General features: G+C 39.0%; 1 protein-coding gene across 2 annotated transcripts in view; it reads right to left on the bottom strand.

Annotated features, from left to right (window-relative positions):
• Lgr4 (leucine-rich repeat-containing G protein-coupled receptor 4) overlaps window positions 1-23,144 on the bottom strand; it is a 102,617-nt gene that overhangs the window by 5,476 nt on the left and 73,997 nt on the right. For both annotated transcript variants that reach the window (NM_173328.2, XM_039104411.2), the window contains exons 5-17: window positions 12,327-12,542; window positions 11,208-11,279; window positions 9,677-9,745; window positions 8,797-8,868; window positions 8,527-8,598; window positions 8,130-8,198; window positions 6,607-6,678; window positions 5,597-5,662; window positions 4,500-4,571; window positions 2,114-2,185; window positions 1,422-1,547; window positions 515-630; window positions 82-165 (exon numbers count right to left, since the gene is read on the bottom strand). In NM_173328.2, coding sequence (NP_775450.2) covers window positions 82-165; window positions 515-630; window positions 1,422-1,547; window positions 2,114-2,185; window positions 4,500-4,571; window positions 5,597-5,662; window positions 6,607-6,678; window positions 8,130-8,198; window positions 8,527-8,598; window positions 8,797-8,868; window positions 9,677-9,745; window positions 11,208-11,279; window positions 12,327-12,542 — 1,178 coding nt within the window. The remainder of the gene's footprint in view (window positions 1-81; window positions 166-514; window positions 631-1,421; window positions 1,548-2,113; window positions 2,186-4,499; window positions 4,572-5,596; window positions 5,663-6,606; window positions 6,679-8,129; window positions 8,199-8,526; window positions 8,599-8,796; window positions 8,869-9,676; window positions 9,746-11,207; window positions 11,280-12,326; window positions 12,543-23,144) is intronic.

Below are 23,144 nucleotides of genomic sequence, written 5' to 3'. Positions count from 1 at the left end.
ACCACATCCATCTGGACCCTTAGGTCTATTCACCCAATCCCACTGAAGGTGAGACATCACAGCATGGAGGTTGGGCACTACCTGTTGAAGGTGTACAGTGGATAATTATTTGGCTATGTTCTTCGTTCTCAGCAGTGCTGGTGACATTTGCTGCATCTGTAGCACCTAAATATAAAGCACATCACATTTAAATGGTACACACTTCAAAACCGATTTCCCTCATTATTTCTTCTACGTCACTAGTGCAAGATCAGCTTCTTTGAGGCTTGATAACATTAAGTATTGGGGGAGGAGGTCAGGGGTAATGTGGAGGGCATTAGGTTGGGATACAAACAAGATACATTTTATCCGTGTATAAAATTGTCAAAGTATATAGAAAATACTGTTTTTTCTGCAGGTAACAAAGTAAACACTACTTTCCCCACAGATTTGCGCTGATCCTTTCAAAATGATTGCAACACAGACAGGTTGATGGATGCTTTGGAAATTCTCTATCAAGAGTGCACACACTTGCCTTTCTCTTTTGTCACACTGTGTTCTTGGGGGCTGTTATCTTCTGTGTTTAAATTTGCATAAGAGTCACACCCCCAAAATGCACAACACTGATAAGCATATGGTACTGATAGAGACCTGGGAAAAGAATTGTAAAACACACACTGAGTATCAGATCCGCAGGCAGACAGGACTTGAAAAATACTGAACCTAGCCAAGTCGCCAGTAACACCTGGCACATGCCTTAGACTGGCTGTGTGTCCTCTCCAGTTTCCTCCGAGTTCTGGTAAACCTCATGAACACAGCTGAAGTTTCCCCCTTCATGAGTTGTTTCTTAATACCCAATACAAATCAAGCCATATGTTAAAATTTTATAACCATGCATCAACTTAGAGTAAGTATCTCAGTATCCTTTTATACTTGTCTGAACCAAGCCCAGTATATCATAGGAAATGGAAGCTTATTTAAAATCAATACCCGAAGACATCTGCAGCTCCACAGCATCAGTCAGCTTTGCTCTGCTCATAGAATGAAGTGGACCTATTCTTCTTTGTACAAGAATATGCTTGAGCCCTTTATCTGCTGCATTTCCTGAACACCTACAAATCTGCTGTCTCTAGAACATGTGATGGCACTGTGCCAGCTTCCTGTCAGTTTGCACTGCGGACATTTCCAGTATCTTGTTGCTAATGACAAGTCCATTTAAAAAATATCCTGACAAATATCTTTCTGAGCATGTCCAGAGCTTAATTCATGCCCTTGACACCTATGGGATAGTGCTCATATTCTATTTTGATCAACTTTGTAAAGGTAAAGATAGAAAATACTCCTAAACTACAACCAGAAACCACATGAGAAGAAAACCATAAGAGCCTCAGTGATTTGGGGACCACCATTACTAACAGAAAGAAAGAGTGGGCAAAACACACCTGAGATTAGCAAAGTCTCTGGCTGCCAAGGCGTCTTTCAGCTTGAAGTTACCCACAAGCTTTAGTTGATTGAGCCCATTTAGGCCTTCCGTAGGAAATGAAGTTAATTCATTGAAACTTACATCCCTAAAATGCGAAACACACTTCGAGTTAACTCTCTAAGTTATAAATCACATGCAAGCATCTCTATCAGGGTACCACAAGGCTCAGCTGGTAAAGGCACTCTGAAGGCTGAAAATCTGTGTTCAATCCCCAGAAACCACACAATAGAAATAGAGAACCCATCCCCAAAGATGTCTTTTAACTTCCACATATAGCCTGTGGCACATGCAACATACACACACACACACACACACACACACACACACACAGAATGAATATAAGATATAAAAAGGAAAATCTGTATTATCATCATAAATATTAGATATTTATGTTTATATAATCTTATCTTTTGTTTGTATAATATTTAAAAATATACCTAATATTTTCTAATATTACATGTAAAATGAAGTTTAGATGTGTTAAGAAGATAGATCTAGCACAGGCCTTGACATGTGAGAAGCTATTACTCTATCATGATAGCAGAGCATTTATGCAAGGAAAGAACTAAATAAATATTTTGATCTGACAACCGGTTTTGTAAACCGTTTACTACTTTCCTTGTACTATGCCACAGCCATCCATTTACTTACAGGTTAGTAATTGTCCCAAGCTTCGCAAAAGCTCCACTGTGAATTTCACGGATCAGGTTTCTACTCAGATCTCTGCAATCACAAGAGCAACATCTTAATTATTTCACAAAAACAATCAAAACTGCAGTCAGACTACACCTTATAATCCGAGGAAGTAACACAATATCCCTTAACCAAGACCTTCCATCTTGCCCAGCAACATTCTTTAAATGTCTGCAGTCGCGGCCCCTCTTTCACACCGGTCTTCTCAGAATCCATTCCCTGTAGCAGGCATCTCAGTCGGCATCGCTTTCAAGCCAGTTGTGAATTTTCTCTATCTTCTCAGACCAGTTCCAACATAGCTACGATATGATATCGCCTTTGATACAATTAACCAGGGTGGGAGAAACCCTGTCCTGACAAGCTTTAAAAAGAAAAAGGGAGTGGGGTGGGGCTTTGTATTGTTTGCCTTCTCAAAGCTTAGCGGTAGGGCCCCAAGAGAAGACAATCAATAAGCAAACAAGAGCATTCCAAAGGGCTTCCGCTATCACCCTTCCCCACAGCAGGAAATCAACTCCTATCAATGTTAGAGCTAGCCCTACTTTACTGAACACACCTTGACAAATTCTGATACAACAGCATTCACAAACCAGGGAAATAGTGTCACATTTAAACTGGTCCTTAACATTAATTAAAAGACTGGGTAAATTCATAGCACAAACTCAAGAAATGACCAGCTTTTAGTTGTCATTTATCAGTGCTCTAAACTGGTGGCAGATAGAACCTGGCCCTCCCTTGGAGAATGAACTCGGAACCTTCTTGTGACAGATACACCAAGTCACACCTCCAGCCTGTTTTATTTCTTAAAGGAGACCCACTAGAAAAGCAGATTCAGGGCTGGAGAGATGGCTCAGCGGTTAAGAGCACCCGACTGCTCTTCCAGAGGTCATGAATTCGATTCCCAGCGACCACATGGTGGCTCACAACCATCTGTAAAGAGATCCGATGCCCTCTTCTGGTGTATCTGAAGACAGCTACAGTGTACTTATATATAATAAATAAATCTTTAAAAAAAAAAAAAAGAAAAAAAGAAAAGCAGATTCAGCCAATGTAATTTCTCAAGTGTCAATTTTTCAAACATTTCTATATTTAAAGACTGTGTATTAATGAGTGTATTTATTTTATTTTCTGTGCTTAATCATCTCCATGTTCCCAGTCTTAGTAGAATACCAGGCACAAATATGTATTCAAATATGTGTTTTAAAAGGGTACACCTGCTTCAAATGAAGTATATTTGACAACACAGATACTCCAGAGCAAGGTCAGCAAACTTTTCTTTGTAGAAAGCCCAAGAGATCTTTCACCTTCTGGATCACACAGTTTCGTCTGCTACCGATCAACTGGACCACAGCATGAGAAACACAGCTTAAATCAACATTTCAACATGAGGCCTGGCGTGTTCCCACAATAGTCATAATTGTAGGAGGTAAGCTGCAGCCAGCATAGGGCTGGGGTCAGCCTACCCTTGCTCTAAGGAAGTACCAAACCTCACTGAGACTTGAAATCAACTAAGTTTCTTCTTTGAAATGATAAGCATGCCATTGGCTGAATACCAACATCATCAATGGGATAGGATATACCAAAAGGAAATTTTTAATGTAGTATCACAAGGTAAAGAAAGGCTAAACGATGTTTATAAAATATCAATCATTTTTAAAGTGTTGCTAGTAACATGAAAATTGTTGTGAGAGTTTTATTTTTCTTAAAGATTTTATTTATTTACTACATGTATGTGAGTACACTGTCACTGTCTTCAGACACACCAGAAAAGGGCATCAGATCCCCATTACAGATGGTTGTGAGCCACCATGTGGTTGCTGGGAATTGAACTCAGAACCTCGGGTTAAGAGCAGTCAGTGCTCTTAACCACTGAGCCATCTTTCCAGCCTGGAGAGTTTTAATTATCACAATAATTACACAATAATTGACACAATATGGAATCACTTCAGAAGGGAGTTTCATCAGGTCAACCTATGGGTAAACTCATAGGGGAACTCCCTTGGTTACATTAATTTAGGTATGAAGACCCATTCATTGTGGGTGGCACCATTTCCTAGGCAGAGGATCCTGGACTGTATCAAGTGGAGAAGGCTAGCCTTTTAGCATTCATTAACATCTGTCGCCCTGGACTGTGGAAGGAATGCAACCAGCCTCTTTCGGTCCCAGCTACCCTAGAATCCCTACAGTAACCATAACCTGAACTGTGAGCCAAGCCAACCCTTTCTCCCTTAAGTTGCTTTTGTCAGGGTGTTTTTAATCACAGCAACCAGAAACCTAACACAATCATGATATGTAAATTTAGAGTTTGACAAATGTTTTTGTCTTTAATAGTCATAAACAAACTTACAGAATCCTTAGAGATGTTAGGCCTTGAAAAGTATTTTCCTTTATTAGGGAGATTTGATTACGCTGCAATGAACTAAAAAAAAAAAAAAAAAGCAGGATGGGAAAAGAGAGGTAAGTTAGAGAGAAATTAATAAACTTTTCTTTGTAGAAAGAAAAATTATAGTTTTGAAAAATAATATTCTGGGTTTTTTCCTAATTTTATAAATTTATATATAACACTGATCTTGTTGAAAGTAAAAACTCCAATTTATGTATAAAATTAAAACGTTAAACTAGCTGATATTCCATCTGAACTTATACTGGAGTTAACTGGTACCTAGCTAAATTCCCACCAGTCTTACTCAGATGTGAGAGAAGAACGAGGACAGTGAGAGAAGCTTTGAAACTAGCTATAAAATGTAGCATAGGGGGAAGGGAAGAGCACAGGAGGACGAAGAGGGGAGAGGGGAGGGAAAGCCCAAGGAGGGGAGAGGTGAGGAGAGGAGGAGTGGAAAGAGAAAGAGAAGGTGAAAAAGAGAGGAGAGAAAATAGAAAAGTATTAATATCCCCTCTCTCATATCTAGACCAGGTTCCACCTGAGCTGTCCTAGCTCTGACATATGGGATTCTAGTATTCAAATCTGTTTTCCCAATAGCCAGAGTATATTTTTCTGTTCTCTGATATAACTACCCTCCCCTTACAGCATCTGACAGAATGTCTAGTAGACAGAAGCCTAATATTCCTTTCTTGTAAGCAAGAAATCAAAATTGTTAGACAGCAGAATTAGTTCTGTATCTAAGAACATACCCTCAAAGTATTGACATACAGAACTAATGAGCCAGGAAAAAAATCTGAAACCAAATTAAAACAGTTTATAACAGAAACAAAAAGATTGGACTAAAATCATTTCAAGGCACATTTCCCAGGTAATAGGAAAACTTCCCATTGTTACAAATCATGAACAAAATGCTCACTGCACTAACAGACACAGGACATTTTATTTACAGAGCATTTGACTATCTGAACTTCTGATTTCTTGAAACAGTTCATTATTGGAGCTGATCAGTGAACTAACAGTATGCCACAGAAAAAAACAGAGTAAGTCAAAGGCCAACTTACATTTCTTCCAATGCACGACAACCATTAAAACTTGGAAGGTCTCTTATATTGTTATAAGATAAGTCCCTAAAAACAACAAAACAACTTAATCTCATTATTAAAATACTATATTAAAAGTACTGTGCTTAGAAGCATTAAAAGCAGCACTAGGGTCTTCCAAAGAGAATAGCTAAACAAGAAAAACAAGCTTTGGTTTACCCAGTGCTACAGGGCTCCACCACAGAACTGAGATTTGAAGTGCACAGTGTTGAGTGTAGACATGTATCATATACTAAAATATACTGAGTTCTGCAACATGTCTAGACTATAACAAAATGTGCATGAAGTCACTAGTAAAGCTACAGATTTTTAGAAAACTTATTCTTTCTAATACATTTTATGTAATATATTATGATGCTCTTTAATTAAAATGCTTTGGTACATTTTTAGGTCATTTATATGAAATTATGGATGTCACTGGGCTTTTCCCTCAATTTCAGTTACCGTGTTTATGTTAGAAAATCCACTAAAATATGTCACTACTCAGTCAATCTGTCATTTATTTTGTTACTAGCTCCTTTAAGTACTTAACACATCAGAATCTAACTGTTCTGGTGAGAGCTCTATACCTTTACTTTTAATTTCTAAGTCGGCTTACAAATTTTAGATAGCCACAAATAGTTCATTGTTGACTCAGGAAAGCAAAGCTTGAGGATCTGTTTAGTTATGAATGACAGAGAAAATGGCGGTGGGGTAGAGGGAATGATGCCCAAGTGGAAACCAGATTAACAACTAACTAGTCTCTTGGTTTATTTTGCACCAAATAAAGTAACAAAATAATTAACCCATAATACACAATCCTAAAGTCAAATCCAGATACGCCCTACCCCCTGAAGTATTAATCTCCTTGTTTACATGAAAGAAACAAACAAATAACCAAACCTCAAACCACCTGGTGAACACAGGTCATTCGGAATAAAAGACAGGCTCTGTAAAGTACACAAAAGAAGGTAGAGAATCACCCAACTTACAGAGTCCTCAGCATCTTTTGGTTTTGGCACAGATCATCAGGTATGCTGCTTATTTTTGTCCCTGTCAAGGTTCTGTAGGAAAACAAAAACAAAAACAAAAACAATTGTTTAAAAGAGACAGTTCAAGTTGGGATAGTAAATAAAATGTTCCTCTCGTATACAAAAAGTGAAAGACTTCGTATGTCCCTGTGCACCCCCAACCCCTGCCTATCTACCAACTAAAGGTAGGCACATGGGAGGGTGAACTAACTCTCAATATGTCATCTTCACAGTAATGAAAAAGAGCTGTGGGACAAGGGGTTAACACTGTCCAGGGGACAAGTTGATTTCCTACAACCTGTCATCTTTTCTCACATACAACGCATTTGAAACCGCCCCAGAAGCCTAACACGAATTGTTTCTACTTTTCTTTCTGAGCCATTTCAGCATTCTGAAACATTCCTATTCTCCCTGCTTCTTTCCAGTTGTGGTCAGTCACTAATTCCACTTATTTCTTCTAATGTGTCTAATATCTGACATTTTCTCTCCTTTCTTCTGCCATATAGATCAAGAGTGAAATATTCCAATATTTCAAAAAGCAGGGCAGGATCTGATCATGCCCTTTGTTCCAGAGGTGTCCAAAATGGACTGAATGCCTTGAGCACAGCTGTGTTTGGTGTGTAGTTCCTGGCTTTGACCATGACCTCACAGTTCTGCGTCTTGATCCCTTTACTGTACTCTCATCACACTAACTGGTCCAATATTCCCAACCTGCACAAACTACCTAAACTGGAGCTCCTTTCTCAGTGCTTCCCAACTTCTTTTCATCTTAGCATACATGAAAATCGTTTAACATACACATAGCACACCATCTTAAGACTCCTACAGATAATGGCCCTGGTCTACCACAGGCCCAAGCTGCTAAAGGACTGAAAACAAGATCTCAGATGCACCTGTCTCCATTCATAGACCACTCACTAGGAATCTTTCCTATAGCCAAATGTGCAGGGGTTAAAGAGTTGATCATTTTAATATCTTGTCCCAAATAATTTTCCAAATATCTTCATCCCACATCCCCATTCCCTTATAAACATGGGATTATTGTCTATATTTGATCATCTGTATGCCACCCTGATATATTTTTGGTATTCCTAGTCTTATTAAATCTTGCCTTTAGAAGTGAAAAACTCAATCCTGAAAAACATTATACGATTTTGAAATATTTCATCTCCTTCATGAAGGCTTCTTGGTTAACTCAATCCTTTTGTCCTGCTTTTGAATTTCAGAAGTTCTGCTTCTAATTAACCATTTAGTTGCCACCTTCTATTCTTAGTATCCCTTTCCCACCTGCCTACACTGGAAGCTGCACTCTGCCTGAGCTAAGTGACCTCAGGCCTACTACACTCATCTCCAAGTCTGACAGTCACAAAAGGAGTTAAAAGAATGAGCATAAATCGTCGCTAAAAAAAGCACTGGCTCTCTGCTGGCACCCTGGACTGCTGCAGTACTGTCTTTACATGACTTCAGTAAAGTGTCACACATACAGACTCTCCAAATGGACAGTTCCGGTCAGATTGGGGAACCACTGCACCAGGCTTGCACCACGAATGACTCTAAGAAATTGGGGAGAAAAAAATTAACTTAAAATATTTTCTTACATGATATTTCATGTTTTAATTTTAAATTATAACATTATATAGTCATTATAACATGACTAGTTTCATCTTTTGAAGGTTCTTGAAAATGTGATTTGGTCAAGTACTCACATAAATTAGAATCACTATAAATTGTTAAGAGTTATCCTTTGACACATCACATAAAGGGCAGGGAAAAGGTATTTGTTTTCTCAAAGCTTAAATAGTATTAATTCATGTTTTTGATTTAACAGTTTTGATTTAACGTACACACTCAGGAATGTTTTTGAACTTGCATAATACTTACAAGGAATGCAGATCAGACAGGTTGTGAAATGCTGAGTTCCCCACAAAAGACAGAGGATTATCATACAAATGACTGTGAAAATATCCAGAAGAGGCAAGGTTTGCATATGCTTATGAACATTCTGAGATTAAATCCATATTCCCAGTGTCCATATATCAAAAAGCCAAAGGCTTCTTTTTTTGTTGTTTTTACTTTTGATGCAGATGTCTGGCATTTGTAGGCATAACTGCACGTGATTATATATTCAAAGAAATTTTAAAAAATACTTACATAGTTCTTAGCAGTGGATTACCACCAAATGCTCCATCAGGAATAACAGAAATAGAATTACTGTGAAATCCCCTAGAAAGATAGGAGGAAAACACTTTGAAACAAGTTAAAACCAGAATGTCCACTGTTGTTCACCATTACATAAAACAGAACTGACAATGCTAACATAAAACCAAGAAACCCAAATTTTGAATTCCATGTCATCTTGTCATTTTACTTCCTACTTTCTAAACCCACGCCTTAGCCTTGGACCCTCATTGCTTTGTCAAAGATAATATGAAAATCTATGTTGAAATAAGCTTCAAATCTCTATCACAGATGCCTGTATTCTACCTCTACAATATGAGCTTTCAACTGATGATGCAGTCTCTGTTGTACCATACATACATTCATAGCTCCACTCCACATAAACCCAGGCTCCAGAGGCTCCCTCATCCCCTTCACATATTTAAGTTTCCCACCCTTTAGGTCACATCGCACTCCTTTGTTTTGGTGATGCATCTTCCAGGGGTCACAGGCTTCTGGGAGATCTCTGTGTGAGATGATTTGTCTTACTTATTCACACTTGATATCTATAAGGGAACAGTTAGTTATCTGCCTATTTCATGTTCTGCCTTTCTACAGAGGCCAAGACTATAGGCTCCTCCAGAAGATTATTTCTCATGCCTTTTACTTGCAGTAGCATCTGACCCTGAACAGTAATCTATGTTCTCAACCCTTTATGCTGGTTAATACAGTATGATTTGTGGACTGACTGTGTGAGTGATAGTATGTGTTATGGGTATATGTAATGAGAAGAAGAAGCTTCAAGACCTAACTACTAGAGTATTTGATGGTGAATTCCAGGATGCAGAGCATGAAGAGAAAAAGCAATACTCACAGCTCTTTAAGGCTGGGAAGGGCTTTAATAGCCTGAGGAAACTCATCCAAGTTATTGTAATTCAAGTCCCTAGGGGAAAAAATGGGAGGAAATATCCAAGCATAGTGAATAATAAAAATCATAATTCATAAGATATTCTGGTCAGAGTACATGTTTAAAGGTCGCAATCGCTAGTTGGCAATATCTTTCTCCCAACTACATTGTCATTTAAAACCCTATAGGAACTTCATCTATGGATTTTTATAGAACATTAAATAGGAAAAGTCATCCTTTATGTTTTTAGATTAATAATACATTTACAAGCTTGTAGAACTATCAGATCACATGTCACTGAAGGATTAAACACATGAAGTTCTTGGCTAGACTATGAAACAGAGGCTACCCATGGAGTAGACAGCCACTCCCTAAATTCTGGTATAAGTTGTTGAAATGAGAAGGACCAGACTTGTTTTCATCTAAGTCATAAATTATTGAGAGCAAAGTCATACTCATTAGAGAGAGGTTAAGTCACAATGGTCTCTGACAATGGGGGTCTAGTTCTAAGAGTGTCCACATTTTAATTTCTCTTAACATAAAGAGCCCAATGGTATATGGTTATTATGGCTGATTTTAGAAGAAAGGAAATTAAAAGTCCAGCTCCTTTGAAATCTATCGCTTCCCTTTTTTTACATAGGAGGGAAAGTGGCATTAACTGAAGTAACTGGGAAAAAACTTAATATGAACATCATTTGGATTGTATACATGGGCTAGCTTTTATTTACTGCCTCATAAAAATTACACCTAGCAGCTGTCTTCCTCCAATTTTAACTTTCATATATCCACTGGTATTTATTATTTAATTGTTTTGACAGGTGGATTAAAGTCCTATAAGATGAGAAATCTTCTCAATACTTCACAGTTAGCCAGAAAATTCAGTTCACCAAAATACTACAGATCCTAAGTATTTGCAATTAGGTCTTGGTCATCCAAAGGAGACATTCTCCTAATCCATTTAATGTATCACCGTGGTAAATGTCATGTTCAGTCAAAGACCCAGAAGTCCTTTTCCAGCCAGTGGAGACACAGCATCATGCAAATTTTAAAAACATTAATGTGTTACATTTCAGCATATGAAAGCAGACATGCTGTTCCAACATGATTTAAACAAGTAACTAGGCTCCCGAAATCATGGAAAAATAACAACAATAAGTACGAAACTATCGCCAAAAAAGAACTGATTTTTAGAAATGTCAAAGTTCCTAAACTCTCACAAATTTAACACAACACTTTGGAGACGGTATAAATCTTTGCAGATGGAGCTGCTTTTGATACATATTTGGGGAAAGGGAGGGTTTGAGGTTCACACTTAAGTATCAGTTTGAATCAAAATTGACATTGTTTTTCACAAGTGGGTTCTTAGACGGTAAAACCCGAGTTGTTAAAGTAAATTAATAATGAGCTATTCTTAACAATGTTTTCCTTTTATCTTCATACATTTAAGATTACACTGTCCCAATCACACTGTGATTATACAAACTATAAATGTACTCACAAGGTTTCCAGGTTATCTAGTCCATCAAAACAGTGTTGACTGAGGCTTTTAATTTTATTGTTATGCAGATGCCTATGGGAAAAAAGCACAAAGATGGCATTCATAACCTCTCAAATGCAAGTGTTAGAGCCGCTTAATGTGTCTGAACTGATGTGGGTAAGAGCAATGACAGAGGACTCCACAGTCAACTTCAGAAAGCAATGACAGAGGACTCCACAGTCAACTTCAGAAAGCCATGATGGAGGAGTCCACAGTCAACTTCAGAAAGCCATGACAGAGGAGTCCACAGTCAACTTCAGAAAGCAATGACGGAGGACTCCACAGTCAACTTCAGAAAGCCATGACGGAGGACTCCACAGTCAACTTCAGAAAGCAATGATGGAGGAGTCCACAGTCAACTTCAGAAAGCAATGACGGAGGACTCCACAGTCAACTTCAGAAAGCTGGCCATTACAGAGACTCATTGCACACAGAATACCAACATGAGGGGAATCCAATGCAGCAATGGTGACACACCAGAGATCACTGGATTTTGGCTCATACAAAATGAAACTTTATAGTAGCTCCTCCTTCGTACAAAGCCTAGCATTGGTTGCCTTCTCTGAGGGGAGAAGACAGCTTTGTGGAGTTTACATCACTTAGGATGGAAATAGATTCTAATGGAAACGAGACGACACCACGTCTCATGAACTTCTGAAAGATGAAAGGCATAGAAAATCAAAAAGGTTTTGAGTAGAAAAGTTGGGAAAATATAAAACATTCGTGGAGGAATATGAAACATCTTATTTCTCTGAGCATTTCAAAGCAGTTTCCCTTCTTTTAATATTGAAGAAACGCACTCATTGTTGGGACAGAAACAGAAGTTATTAAAAAAAAAGTATTTGGTAAATGACCCAGTTACTTTAAAAAGATGGCTATTTGTTTTAAAAAAAGTTCAACGTCTACTACTAGATATTATTCAAGAAATCAGTATGTTTGATCTTATCAAAGGCATCTCCCCCAATACTAATTGTCCAAAACAGGACCATGAGGGCCACTTTTATAGTAATTTGTCACATGAAACCCATTTTGGCCCCAAATTAACACAAATAAACAGGAATAAAAGGTTTAACCACATACAGAACCACCAAGCTTGAAAGGTTGGTGAAAGCGAAGTCAGGGATGCTTGAGATGTTGTTGAGAGCCAAGGTCAGCGCCTGCAGGGTTGGCAGGTTGCTGAGGGGACGCACGGGCACTTCCGTCAAGCTGTTGTCATCCAGCCACAGATGGCGTAACTGGACAAGCCCTTCAAAACTGTCCTCCGGGACTGAGGTAATATGGTTGGCATCTAAGCGTCTGAGAAACAGAAACACTGACAGTGAGTAATGAGTTCTACTGGAAGGAGTCAAACCAAAGAATACAGCTCCATAGTTTCCAAACAGAAGGACCCCATAAAACTAGCCAGAGCCACAGAGGTCTCTTTCTTTAACTGTAACAGAAGTCCTGAACAACAACGAATCTGAACTTCTTCCACGGCCAGCACATTATAGTTCCTTCCTGGCTAACTTCACTGCAGAAAAACACGCTTAAAAGAAAACTCACAAAGCTCAAGTTGGAAATGTATGTTTCAGAATATACACACACCTACCAGAGATATATTAGGTGGGCTTAGCGATTAACATGTGTGTGCGTGCAGTATTCACAGTATCCAGTGTTACAGGATAGGTGGTTAGAGACTGAATTTAACTACTACTCTGATTTGGAAATGTAAGAATATGTTTACAGTTTTTTAAATAGCAGCAAACCCATTTCAGTAGATTCGCAGCTACCTTAGCAGATCGGCTAGAACGTTTGTTCAGATTATTTGTGGGAAAATTGAAATTCCTCCAATCAATACTATGTGGCTTTAAAGTTTCATCTTTTTCAGAAAATTCTGCAATTAGGGGGGACCATCTTAACAGGATTATTTATGTTTAAGTCTCAGTCTGAAAACCTGGACACTAAATCCTAACTATTTCTTTCTATTGCGACAAGCAAGTATAATTGTAGAATCACTTTTCAATACAAAGACAGCCTGGTGTTAGCAGGATGAGAAACTGTCAGCCAGGAAATGCCAGTGTTTCTCATAATCTCCTGCTGGTGGCTATCACGTGCATTCCTGTCTCAGAGCCTTGGACCTCTCTGTGAAAAGGAGGAAGAGAAAAGACTGATCCAAACCCAGAATAACTTTTTGTTTTCTTTAAGAAAGTTGATATTTGACAACTTTAAAGTTCAAAAACTGAGTTTTAGAGAGATTTCTGTACTTTCTGGGTTTTGTTGTGGTTGTTTTTTAAAGCCAGCTCCAACTTCAGCCATTACTGGAACTTTTAACTCCAGGAAACTGCTGGGATCCCATTCCCAGGCCACTGAATTTTCCTTCTTGGGGCAGATTAGCAAGGGCTCTCAATTATAAACTTTTGTGTCTATCTAATGGGCATTTTCTTCTGAGAGCAACAACATAGAAAAGAACTTCAAGTTCCTTTCTTGGACTATGGAGCCTGTGTAAACCAAAAAGGGCTTCACAGAACTGACTCATGCAGAGGGGCTGACCGTGTACTGGACACAGAGCTGTTTAGGGGATCTGTGTAATGAACAGATAAGAAAGTGTCCAAATACAGATAGGAGTCACAAACACCGAGAATCCACTCTTGAGAAAAGACATTAGCCGTAATCAGATAGATTAACTACAGAGTGTAACTGAACACACTTGTAGATGATTTGGCTAGCTGCAGTCCATTCACATTTAAACTGACCATCTTGGAAGACATAAAGGATGAAATGGTATGAGGCATTCTGTGGGTTGGAGATGAACAGACTGAGAAACTACAGAGTGCTTAAAAATTGCAGTGAAGTAAACATGAGGAATGGCGATAAAACTGGAAGACATCGAGGCAACAGGAGCTATCTGAAATGTACCTGATCAAGAAAAGCACTTCTAAAACTTTAATATTTAATCTAGACTCTAATGAATTAATTAGCAAGGGCCAGCAGAAGCAGTAGTTGAGCAGGAGGTGTTTCATACAAATGTCAAGGACAACAGAAACGAACTTAGTAAGACCACATAGTTCCCAAAAAGACAGAGCAAGGAGAACATGGCGGGTGGGGGGAGTAGAGGGGTCCAGGGATATGTACCTGTGACTCTAAACAGGGTCTGATTTACACAGGTCCCGTTGTCCAAGAAAGGAACTTGAACTGTATTTGAATTATAGAGTAAAATTCTTCCCCAGTTTCTCAGTGGCAAGACAGTTTAAAAGTATAAACTGCTTATTTTTATCATTTTTTTTATTAACTTGAGTATTTCTTATTTACATTTCGAGTGTTATTCCCTTTCCCGGTTTCCCAGCAAACATCCCCCTCCCCCCTCCCCTTCCTTATGGGTGTTCCCCTCCCCATCCTCCCCCCATTGCCGCCCTCCCCCCAACAATCTAGTTCACTCGGGGTTCAGTCTTAGCAGGACCAAGGGCTTCCCCTTCCACTGGTGCTCTTACTAGGATATTCATTGCTACCTTTGAGGTCAGAGTCCAGGGTCAGTCCATGTGTAGTCTTTAGGTAGTGGCTTAGTCCCTGGAAGCTCTGGTTGCTTGGCATTGTTGTACATATGGGGTCTCGAGCCCCTTCAAGCTCTTCCAGTTCTTTCTCTGATTCCTTCAACAGGGGACCTATTCTCAAATCAGTGGTTTGCTGCTGGCATACGCCTCTGTGTTTGCTGTATTCTGGCTGTGTCTCTCGGGAGAGATCTACATCCGGCTCCTGTCGGCCTGCACTTCTTTGCTTCATCCATCTTGTCTAATTGGATGGCTGTATATGTATGGGACACATGTGGGGCAGGCTCTGAATGGTGTTCCTTCTGTCTCTGTTTTAATCTTTGCCTCCCTATTCCCTGCCACGAGTATTCTTCTTCCCCTTTTAAAGAAGGGGTTAAGCATTCACATTTTGATCATCCGTCTTGAGTTTCATTTATTCTAGGCATCTAGGGTAATTCAAGCATTTGGGCTAATAGCCACTTATCAATGAGTGCATACCATGTGTGTTTTTCTGTGATTGGGTTACCTCACTCAGGATGATATTTTCCAGTTCCAACCATTTGCCTACGAATTTCATAAAGTCATTGTTTTTGATAGCTGAGTAATATTCCATTGTGTAGATGTACCACATTTTCTGTATCCATTCCTATGTTGAAGGGCATCTGGATTCTTTCCAGCTTTTGGCTATTATAAATAAGGCTGCGATGAACATAGTGGAACACGTGTCTTTTTTATATGTGGGGGCATCTTTTGGGTATATGCCAAATAGAGGTATAGGTGGATCCTAAGGTAGTTCAATGCCCAATTTTCTGAGGACCCTCCAGACTGATTTCCAGAATGGTTGTACCAGTCTACAATGTACCAACAATGGACTCCGCTTCCTCGCCAGCATCTGCTGTCACCTGAGTTTTTGATCTTAGCCATTCTCACTGGTGTGAGGTGAAATCTCAGGGTTGTTTTGATTTGCATTTCCCTTATGACTAAAGATGTTGAATATTTCTTTAGGTGTTTCTCCGCCATTCGGCATTCCTCAGCTGAGAATTCTTTGTTTAGCTCTGAACCCCATTTTTTAATAGGGTTATTTGTCTCCCTGTGGTCTAACTTCTTGAGTTCTTTGTATATTTTGGATATAAGGCCTCTCTCTATCTGTTGTAGGATTGGTAAAGATCTTTTCCCAATCTGTTGGTTGCCGTTTTGTCCTAACCACAGTGTCGTTTGCCTTACAGAAGCTTTGCAGTTTTATGAGATCCCATTTGTCGATTCTTGATCTTAGACCGTAAGCCATTGGTGTTTTGTTCAGGAAATTTTTTCCAGTGCCCATGTGTTCCAGATGCTTCCCTAGTTTTTCTTCTATTAGTTTCAGTGTATCTGGTTTGATGTGGAGGTCCTTGATCCACTTGGACCTATGCTTTGTACAGGGTGATGAGCATGGATCGATCTGCATTCTTCAACATGTTGACCTCCAGTTGAACCAGCACCATTTGCTAAAAATGCTATATTTTTTCCATTTGATGGATTTGGCTCATTTGTCAAAAATCAAGTGCCCATAGATGTGTGGGTTCATTTCTGGGTCTTCAATTCTGTTCCATTGGTCTATCTGTCTGTCTCTGTACCAATACCATGCAGTTTTTATCACTATTGCTCTGTAATACTGTTTGAGTTCAGAGATAGTGATTCCCCTTGAAGTCCTTTTATTGTTGAGGATAGTTTTAGCTATCCTGAGTTTTTGTTATTCCAGATGAATTTGCAAATTGTTCTGTCTAACTCTTTGAAGAATTGGATTGGTATTTTGATGGGGATTGCATTGAATCTGTAGATCGCTTTTGGTAAAATGGCCATTTTTACTATATTAATCCTGCCAATCCATGTGCATGGAAGATCTTTCCATCATCTGAGTATTTCTTCAATTTCTTTCTTCAGAGTCTTGAAGTTCTTATTGTACAAATCTTTTCCTTGCTTGGTTAAAGTCAGACCGGGGTACTTTATATTATCTGGGTCTATTATGAAGGGTGTCGTTTCCCTAATTTCTTTCTCGGCTTGTTTCTCTTTTGTGTAGAGGAAGGCTACTGATTTATTTGAGTTAATTTTATACCCAGCCACTTTGCTGAAGTTGTTTATCAGCTTTAGTAGTTCTCTTGGTGAACTTTTGGGATCACTTAAATATACTAGCATATAATCTGCAAATACTGATATTTTGACTTCTTCTTTTCCGATCTGTATCCCCTTGATCTCCTTTTGTTGTCTGATTGCTCTGGCTAGAACTTCAAGAACTATATTGAATAAGTAGGGAGAAACTGGGCAGCCTTGTCTAGTCCCTGATTTTAGTGGGATTGCTTCAAGTTTCTCTCCATTTAGTTTAATGTTAGCAACTGGTTTGCTGTATATGGCTTTTACTATGTTTAGGTATGGGCCTTGAATTCCTATTCTTTCCAGGACTTTTATCATGAAGGGGTGTTGAATTTTGTCAAATGCTTTCTCAGCATCTAATGAAATGATCATGTGGTTTTGTTCTTTCAGTTTGTTTATATGATGGATCACGTTGATGGTTTTCCGTATATTAAACCATCCCTGCATGCCTGGGATGAAGCCTACTTGATCATGGTGGATGATTGTTTTGATGTGCTCTTGGATTCGATTTGCCAGAATTTTATTGTGTATTTATGCGTCGATATTCATAAGGGAAATTGGTCTGAAGTTCTCTTTCTTTGTTGGGTCTTTGTGTGGTTTAGGTATAAGAGTAATTGTGGCTTCATAGAAGGAATTCGGGAGTGCTCCATCTGTTTCAATTTTGTGGAATAGTTTGGATAATATTGGTATGAGGTCTTCTATGAAGGTCTGATAGAATTCTGCACCAAACCTGTCTTTTTGGTTGGGAGACCTTTAATGACTGGTTCTATTTCCTTAGGAGTTATGGGGTTGTTTAACTGGTTTATCTGTTCCTGATTTAACTTCGGTACCTGGTATCTGTCTAGGAAATTGTCCATTTCCTGAAGATTTTCAAGTTTTGTTGAATATAGGTTTTTATAGTAAGATCTGATGATTTTTTTTTCATTTCCTCTGAATCTGTAGTTATGTCTCCCTTTTCATTTCTGATTTTGTTAATTTGGACACACTCTCTGGGTCCTCTCGTTAGTCTGGCTAAGGGTTTATCTATCTTGTTGATTTTCTCAAAAAACCAACTTTTGGTTCTGTTGATTCTTTCTATGGTCCTTTTTGTTTCTACTTGGTTGATTTCAGCTCTGAGTTTGATTATTTCCTGCCTTCTACTCCTCCTGGGTGTATTTGCTTCTTTTTGTTCTAGAGCTTTTAGGTGTGCTGTCAAGCTGTTAGTATATGGTCTCTCCTGTTTCTTTCTGCAGGCACTCAGCGCTATGAGTTTTCCTCTTAGCACAGCTTTCATTGTGTCCCATAAGTTTGGGTATGTTGTACCTTCATTTTCAGTAAATTCTAAAAAGTCTTTAATTTCTTTCTTTATTTCTTCCTTGACCAGGTTATTATTCAGTAGAGCATTGTTCAATTTCCACGTATATGTGGGCATTCTTCCCTTATTGTTATTGAAGACCAGCTTTAGGCCGTGGTGGTCCGATAGCACGCATGGGATTATTTCTATCTTTCTGTACCTGTTGAGGCCCGTTTTTTGACCAATTATATGGTCAATTTTGGAGAAAGTACCATGAGGAGCTGAGAAGAAGGTATAACCTTTTGCTTTAGGATAGAATGTTCTATAAATATCGGTTAAGTCCATTTGGCTCATGACTTCTCTTAGTCTGTCTACGTCTCTGTTTAATTTCTGTTTCCATGATCTGTCTATTGATGAGAGTGGCGTGTTGAAATCTCCTACTATTATTGTGTGAGGTGCAATGTGTGTTTTGAACTTTAGTAAGGTTTCTTTTACGTATGTAGGTGCCCTTGTATTTGGGGCATAGATATTTAGGATTGAGAGTTCATCTTGGTGGATTTTTCCTTTGATGAATATGAAGTGTCCTTCCTTATCTTTTTTGATGACTTTTAGTTAAAAATTGATTTTATCTGATATTAGAATGGCTACTCCAGCTTGCTTCTTCTGACCATTTGCTTGGAAAGTTGTTTTCCAGCCTTTCACTCTGAGGTAGTGTCTGTCTTTGTCTCTGAGGTGTGTTTCCTGTAGGCAGCAGAATGCAGGGTCCTCGTTGCGTATCCAGTTTGTTAATCTATGTCTTTTTATTGGGGTGTTGAGGCCATTGATGTTGAGAGATATTAAGGAATAGTGATTATTGCTTCCTGTTATATTCACATTTGGATGTGAGGTTATGTTTGTGTGCTTTTCTTCTCTTTGTTTTGTTGCCAAGACAATTAGTTTCTTGCTTTTTCTAGGGTGTAGCTTGCCTCCTTATGTTGGGCTTTACCGTTTATTATCCTTTGAAGTGCTGGATTTGTAGAAAGATATTGTGTAAATTTGGTTTTGTCATGGAATATCTTGGTTTCTCCATCTATGTTAATTGAGAGTTTTGCAGGATATAGTAACCTGGGCTGGCATTTGTGTTCTCTTAGGGTCTGTATGACATCTGTCCAGGATCTTCTGGCTTTCATAGTTTCTGGCGAAAATTCTGGTGTGATTCTGATAGGTCTGCCTTTATATGTTACTTGACCTTTTTCCCTTACTGCTTTTAATATTCTTTCTTTATTTTGTTCGTTTGGTGTTTTGACAATTATGTGACGGGAGGTGTTTCTTTTCTGGTCCAATCTATTTGGAGTTCTGTAGGCTTCTTGTATGCCTATGGGTATCTCTTTTTTTAGGTTAGGGAAGTTTTCTTCTATGATTTTGTTGAAGATATTTACTGGTTCTTTGAGCTGGGCGTCTTCACTCTCTTCTATACCTATTATCCTTAGGTTTGATTTTCTCATTGAGTCCTGGATTTTCTCTATGTTTTTTGACCAGTAGCTTTTTCCACTTTACATTATCTTTGACAGTTGAGTCAATGATTTCTATGGAATCTTCTGCTCCTGAGATTCTCTCTTCCATCTCTTGTATTCTGTTGGTGAAGCTCGTATCTACAGCTCCTTGTCTCTTCTTTTGCTTTTCTATATCCAGAGTTGTTTCCATGTGTTCTTTCTTGATTGCTTCTATTTCCATTTTTAATTCCTTCAACTGTTTGATTGTGTTTTCATGGAATTCTTTCAGGGATTTTTGTGACTCCTCTCTATGGGCTTCTACTTGTTTATCTATGATTTCCTGGAATTCTTTCAGGGATTTTTGTGACTCCTCTCTATGGGCTTCTACTTGTTTATTTATGATTTCCTGGAATTCTTTCAGGGATTTTTGTGATTCCTCTCTGTAAGCTTCTACTTGTTCTCTAAGGGAGTTCTTCACGTCTTTCTTGAAGTCCTCCAGCATCATGATCAAATATGATTTTGAAACTAGATCTTGCTTTTCTGGTGTGTTTGGATATTCAGTGTTTGCTTTGGTGGGAGAATTGGGCTCCGATGATGCCATGTAGTCTTGGTTTCTGTTGCTTGGGTTCCTGCGCCTGCCTCTCGCCATCAGATTATCTCTAGTGTTACTTTGTTCTGCTATTTCTGACAGTAGCTAGACTGTCCTTTAAGCCTGTGTGTCAGGAGTGCTGTAGACCTGTTTTCCTGTTTTCTTTCAGCCAGTTATGGGGACAGAGTGTTCTGCTTTCGGGCGAGTAGTTTTTCCTATCTACATGTCTTCACCTTTTCCTGTGGGCCTGTGTCTGGTGTTCACCAGGCAGGTCACTTGCAGCAGAAAAGTTGGTCTTACCTGTGGTCCCAAGGCTCAAGTTTGCCCGTGGGGTGCTGCCAAGAGCTCTCCGCAGAGACAGCAACCAGCAAGATCTGTGCCGCCCTTTCCGGGATCCTCCGTGCACCAGTGTTTCAGATGGCGTTTGGTGTTTTCGTCTGGCGTCAGAGATGTGTGTGCAGAGTGCAGTCTCTTCTGGTTTCCCAGGCGTGTCTGCCTCTCTGTAGGTTTAGCTCTCCCTCCCACGGGATTTGGGTGCAGAGAACTGTTTATCCGGTCTGTCCCTTCAGGTTCCGGCGGTGTCTCAGGCGCAGGGGTCCTGCCGCTCCTGGGCCCTCCCCCACGGGAACCCAGAGGCCTTATACATTTTCCTCTTGGGCCAGGGATGTGGGCAGGGGTGGGCAGTGTTGGTGGTCTCTTCCGCTCTGCAGCCTCAGGAGTGCCCACCTGACCAGGCAGTGAGGTCTCTCTCCCACGGGGTCTGGGAGCAGAGAGCTGCTTTGGGCCGGGATCTGCGGGTTTGGGACTCCCAGTAAACACCGGAAGTGCGCTTATTTTTAATCATTGATGATAATTAATATGTATATTTAATAAAGCCCAAAGGCACTTGTAAATAAGCCAACAAAACTCTACCAAAATCAAGTCTCCTCTGAAAGTGTTTTATTAAATAGGAGAAAGACCATACTAAGCTACCTATTCCTTTTAAATGTGAATTTAGTACTAGTGACACATATGCCTATGAATTGCCATATTCCATCAAGCAAGTAAGTCTAAACTGAGAAAACAATGAAATTATCTTCTATGTGAAGGAGTAATCCAGGAGGACAGACAGAGATGTGGGTTCTGCTAAATGCTTTTCTAAAATTAGAAAGGTGCAAACAAATGAGAGTGCAAACAGAAGACCTATAGAAAATTGGACCTTGGAATACAAAATTAAATAAACAAAAAGGACTCATGGACTCAGATTTGTAGACTGCTGTAAAAAGGACTCGAGAGTTTAAACTTTATACTCCACTCATGTGGGCGTTAGTGACACCTGTAAGTGTAAAGACTTATATTGAGATCAACGCTTTAAGGAAAATCTTTATATGTTGCTTTGTATAACTTGGTAGTAAACCATTAGATGAATACTTGAAAAACTGAGTTCAGTCCCTAACACTACCACCGAAAGAGAAAAACGGGGCTGTCCTAGTGGCCTACACTATTAACAGTCATCCTAACAGACCAAGAAGTAGTGCAATGGACTGCTATACAAGATGTGAAGCAGCATAGTATCACGGAATGGTTATGAGAGCTTTTCCAACATGTTCTACTAGCAACACTCCATAGAGTTTGTATATATTACTTGCTAAAAAAAATTCCCTTTCTAAGTGATTAGCAATATGTTGACCACATTTCATCTTGAAAATGTATATTATCAATTGTGAAGAATGCATTTTAGTACTAAAACTCACATCTTAAATTTCTTGCCTTAAATAAAATTATAGTGACTAAATGTTACACGTAGTTCGGTTAGAGGCCTGGCAGATTGTACACAGGTCTAACAGCTTATCTGACCACCTTGTAAGCTCTAACCAAAGCACATAAATAAGGGTCAATGGCAGGCAGAACCACATCCTGACTGGGACTGTTTAGATGATCATGTCTGTGGCCTCCGTTTAAACTTTAATCTCACTTCAGGGTCCTAAAAATGGGACTTGTAGGCTCAGTGGACCTCTCTTTTCCTCTTCCCAATGAAGCTACATTAAATAAAACTCCTTTTCTGCTTCCTACTATTAATTGGACTCTTCTAATTGGATTATTAATGACGGTTGGCTGAATCTGGCTTGGGGCACAGTTTGTGGGCCCACACGTTCCATAACTGTCCTAGTGTGAAAAATTTGTGATCAGTAAACAAATAATCTATGTAATCAAAAGCTCTCTTTTCTAATTTTACAATAGGGTAAATATTACAGTTGAACTTTAAAGTATTGAAGAAATTAGGGATATTTATTTAATCTTTGAGGTTAATATTTAATATAATATTCAATATAAATTTGATATAAAAAAGCTACCTTAGAGCTAATTCTGTTGGCCATTTTAATATTCTACTTATGAATTTATGAAGGGTCATTAAATTATCTTTTTATTAATACCTAGAATTCACTCTGACTTTACAGTCACCATCAAGTATTCACTTATCTCAAACTCCTCCTGGTCAATTTTAACGCCTAATGAACTTTGTTCCTTTTCAGGTCTGTGGTGAAACCACAAGGAAATCTTTAACATAACTTGGGTCTGAAGATCAGATTTGAAAACTGACTCAAGTGCTGATAAGGGTGTTTTACACCAGGGTAGAATTTCAATGATAGCTCATTTGACCATATAACACCCACTATGCTAACAAACCCCAGAACACTTCTTTCTTAAATGCAACACACTTGATACAGAGCTCCTTCTATAGTTTGTTTCATATTAAAGTAGATCAGAACTTCACACACACACACACACACACACACACACACACACACACACACACACACAGATAGACAGACAGACAGAAACAGATGACAGACAAGATTGAGTGTTTTACGTGGCCTTTCTATTCTCATAATAATATGAGTTAATCCAAGCACCTCATGCACTGAGTGATGGGTGCACACTGAGCTTTGCTTA

This window comes from Rattus norvegicus, chromosome 3 (assembly GCF_036323735.1).
Source record: "Rattus norvegicus strain BN/NHsdMcwi chromosome 3, GRCr8, whole genome shotgun sequence".
In the NCBI taxonomy this organism is placed as follows: Eukaryota; Metazoa; Chordata; class Mammalia; order Rodentia; family Muridae; genus Rattus; species Rattus norvegicus.
The sequence above is the reverse complement of the archived record's forward strand: the minus strand, read 5'-3'. Positions and strand labels throughout refer to the sequence as shown.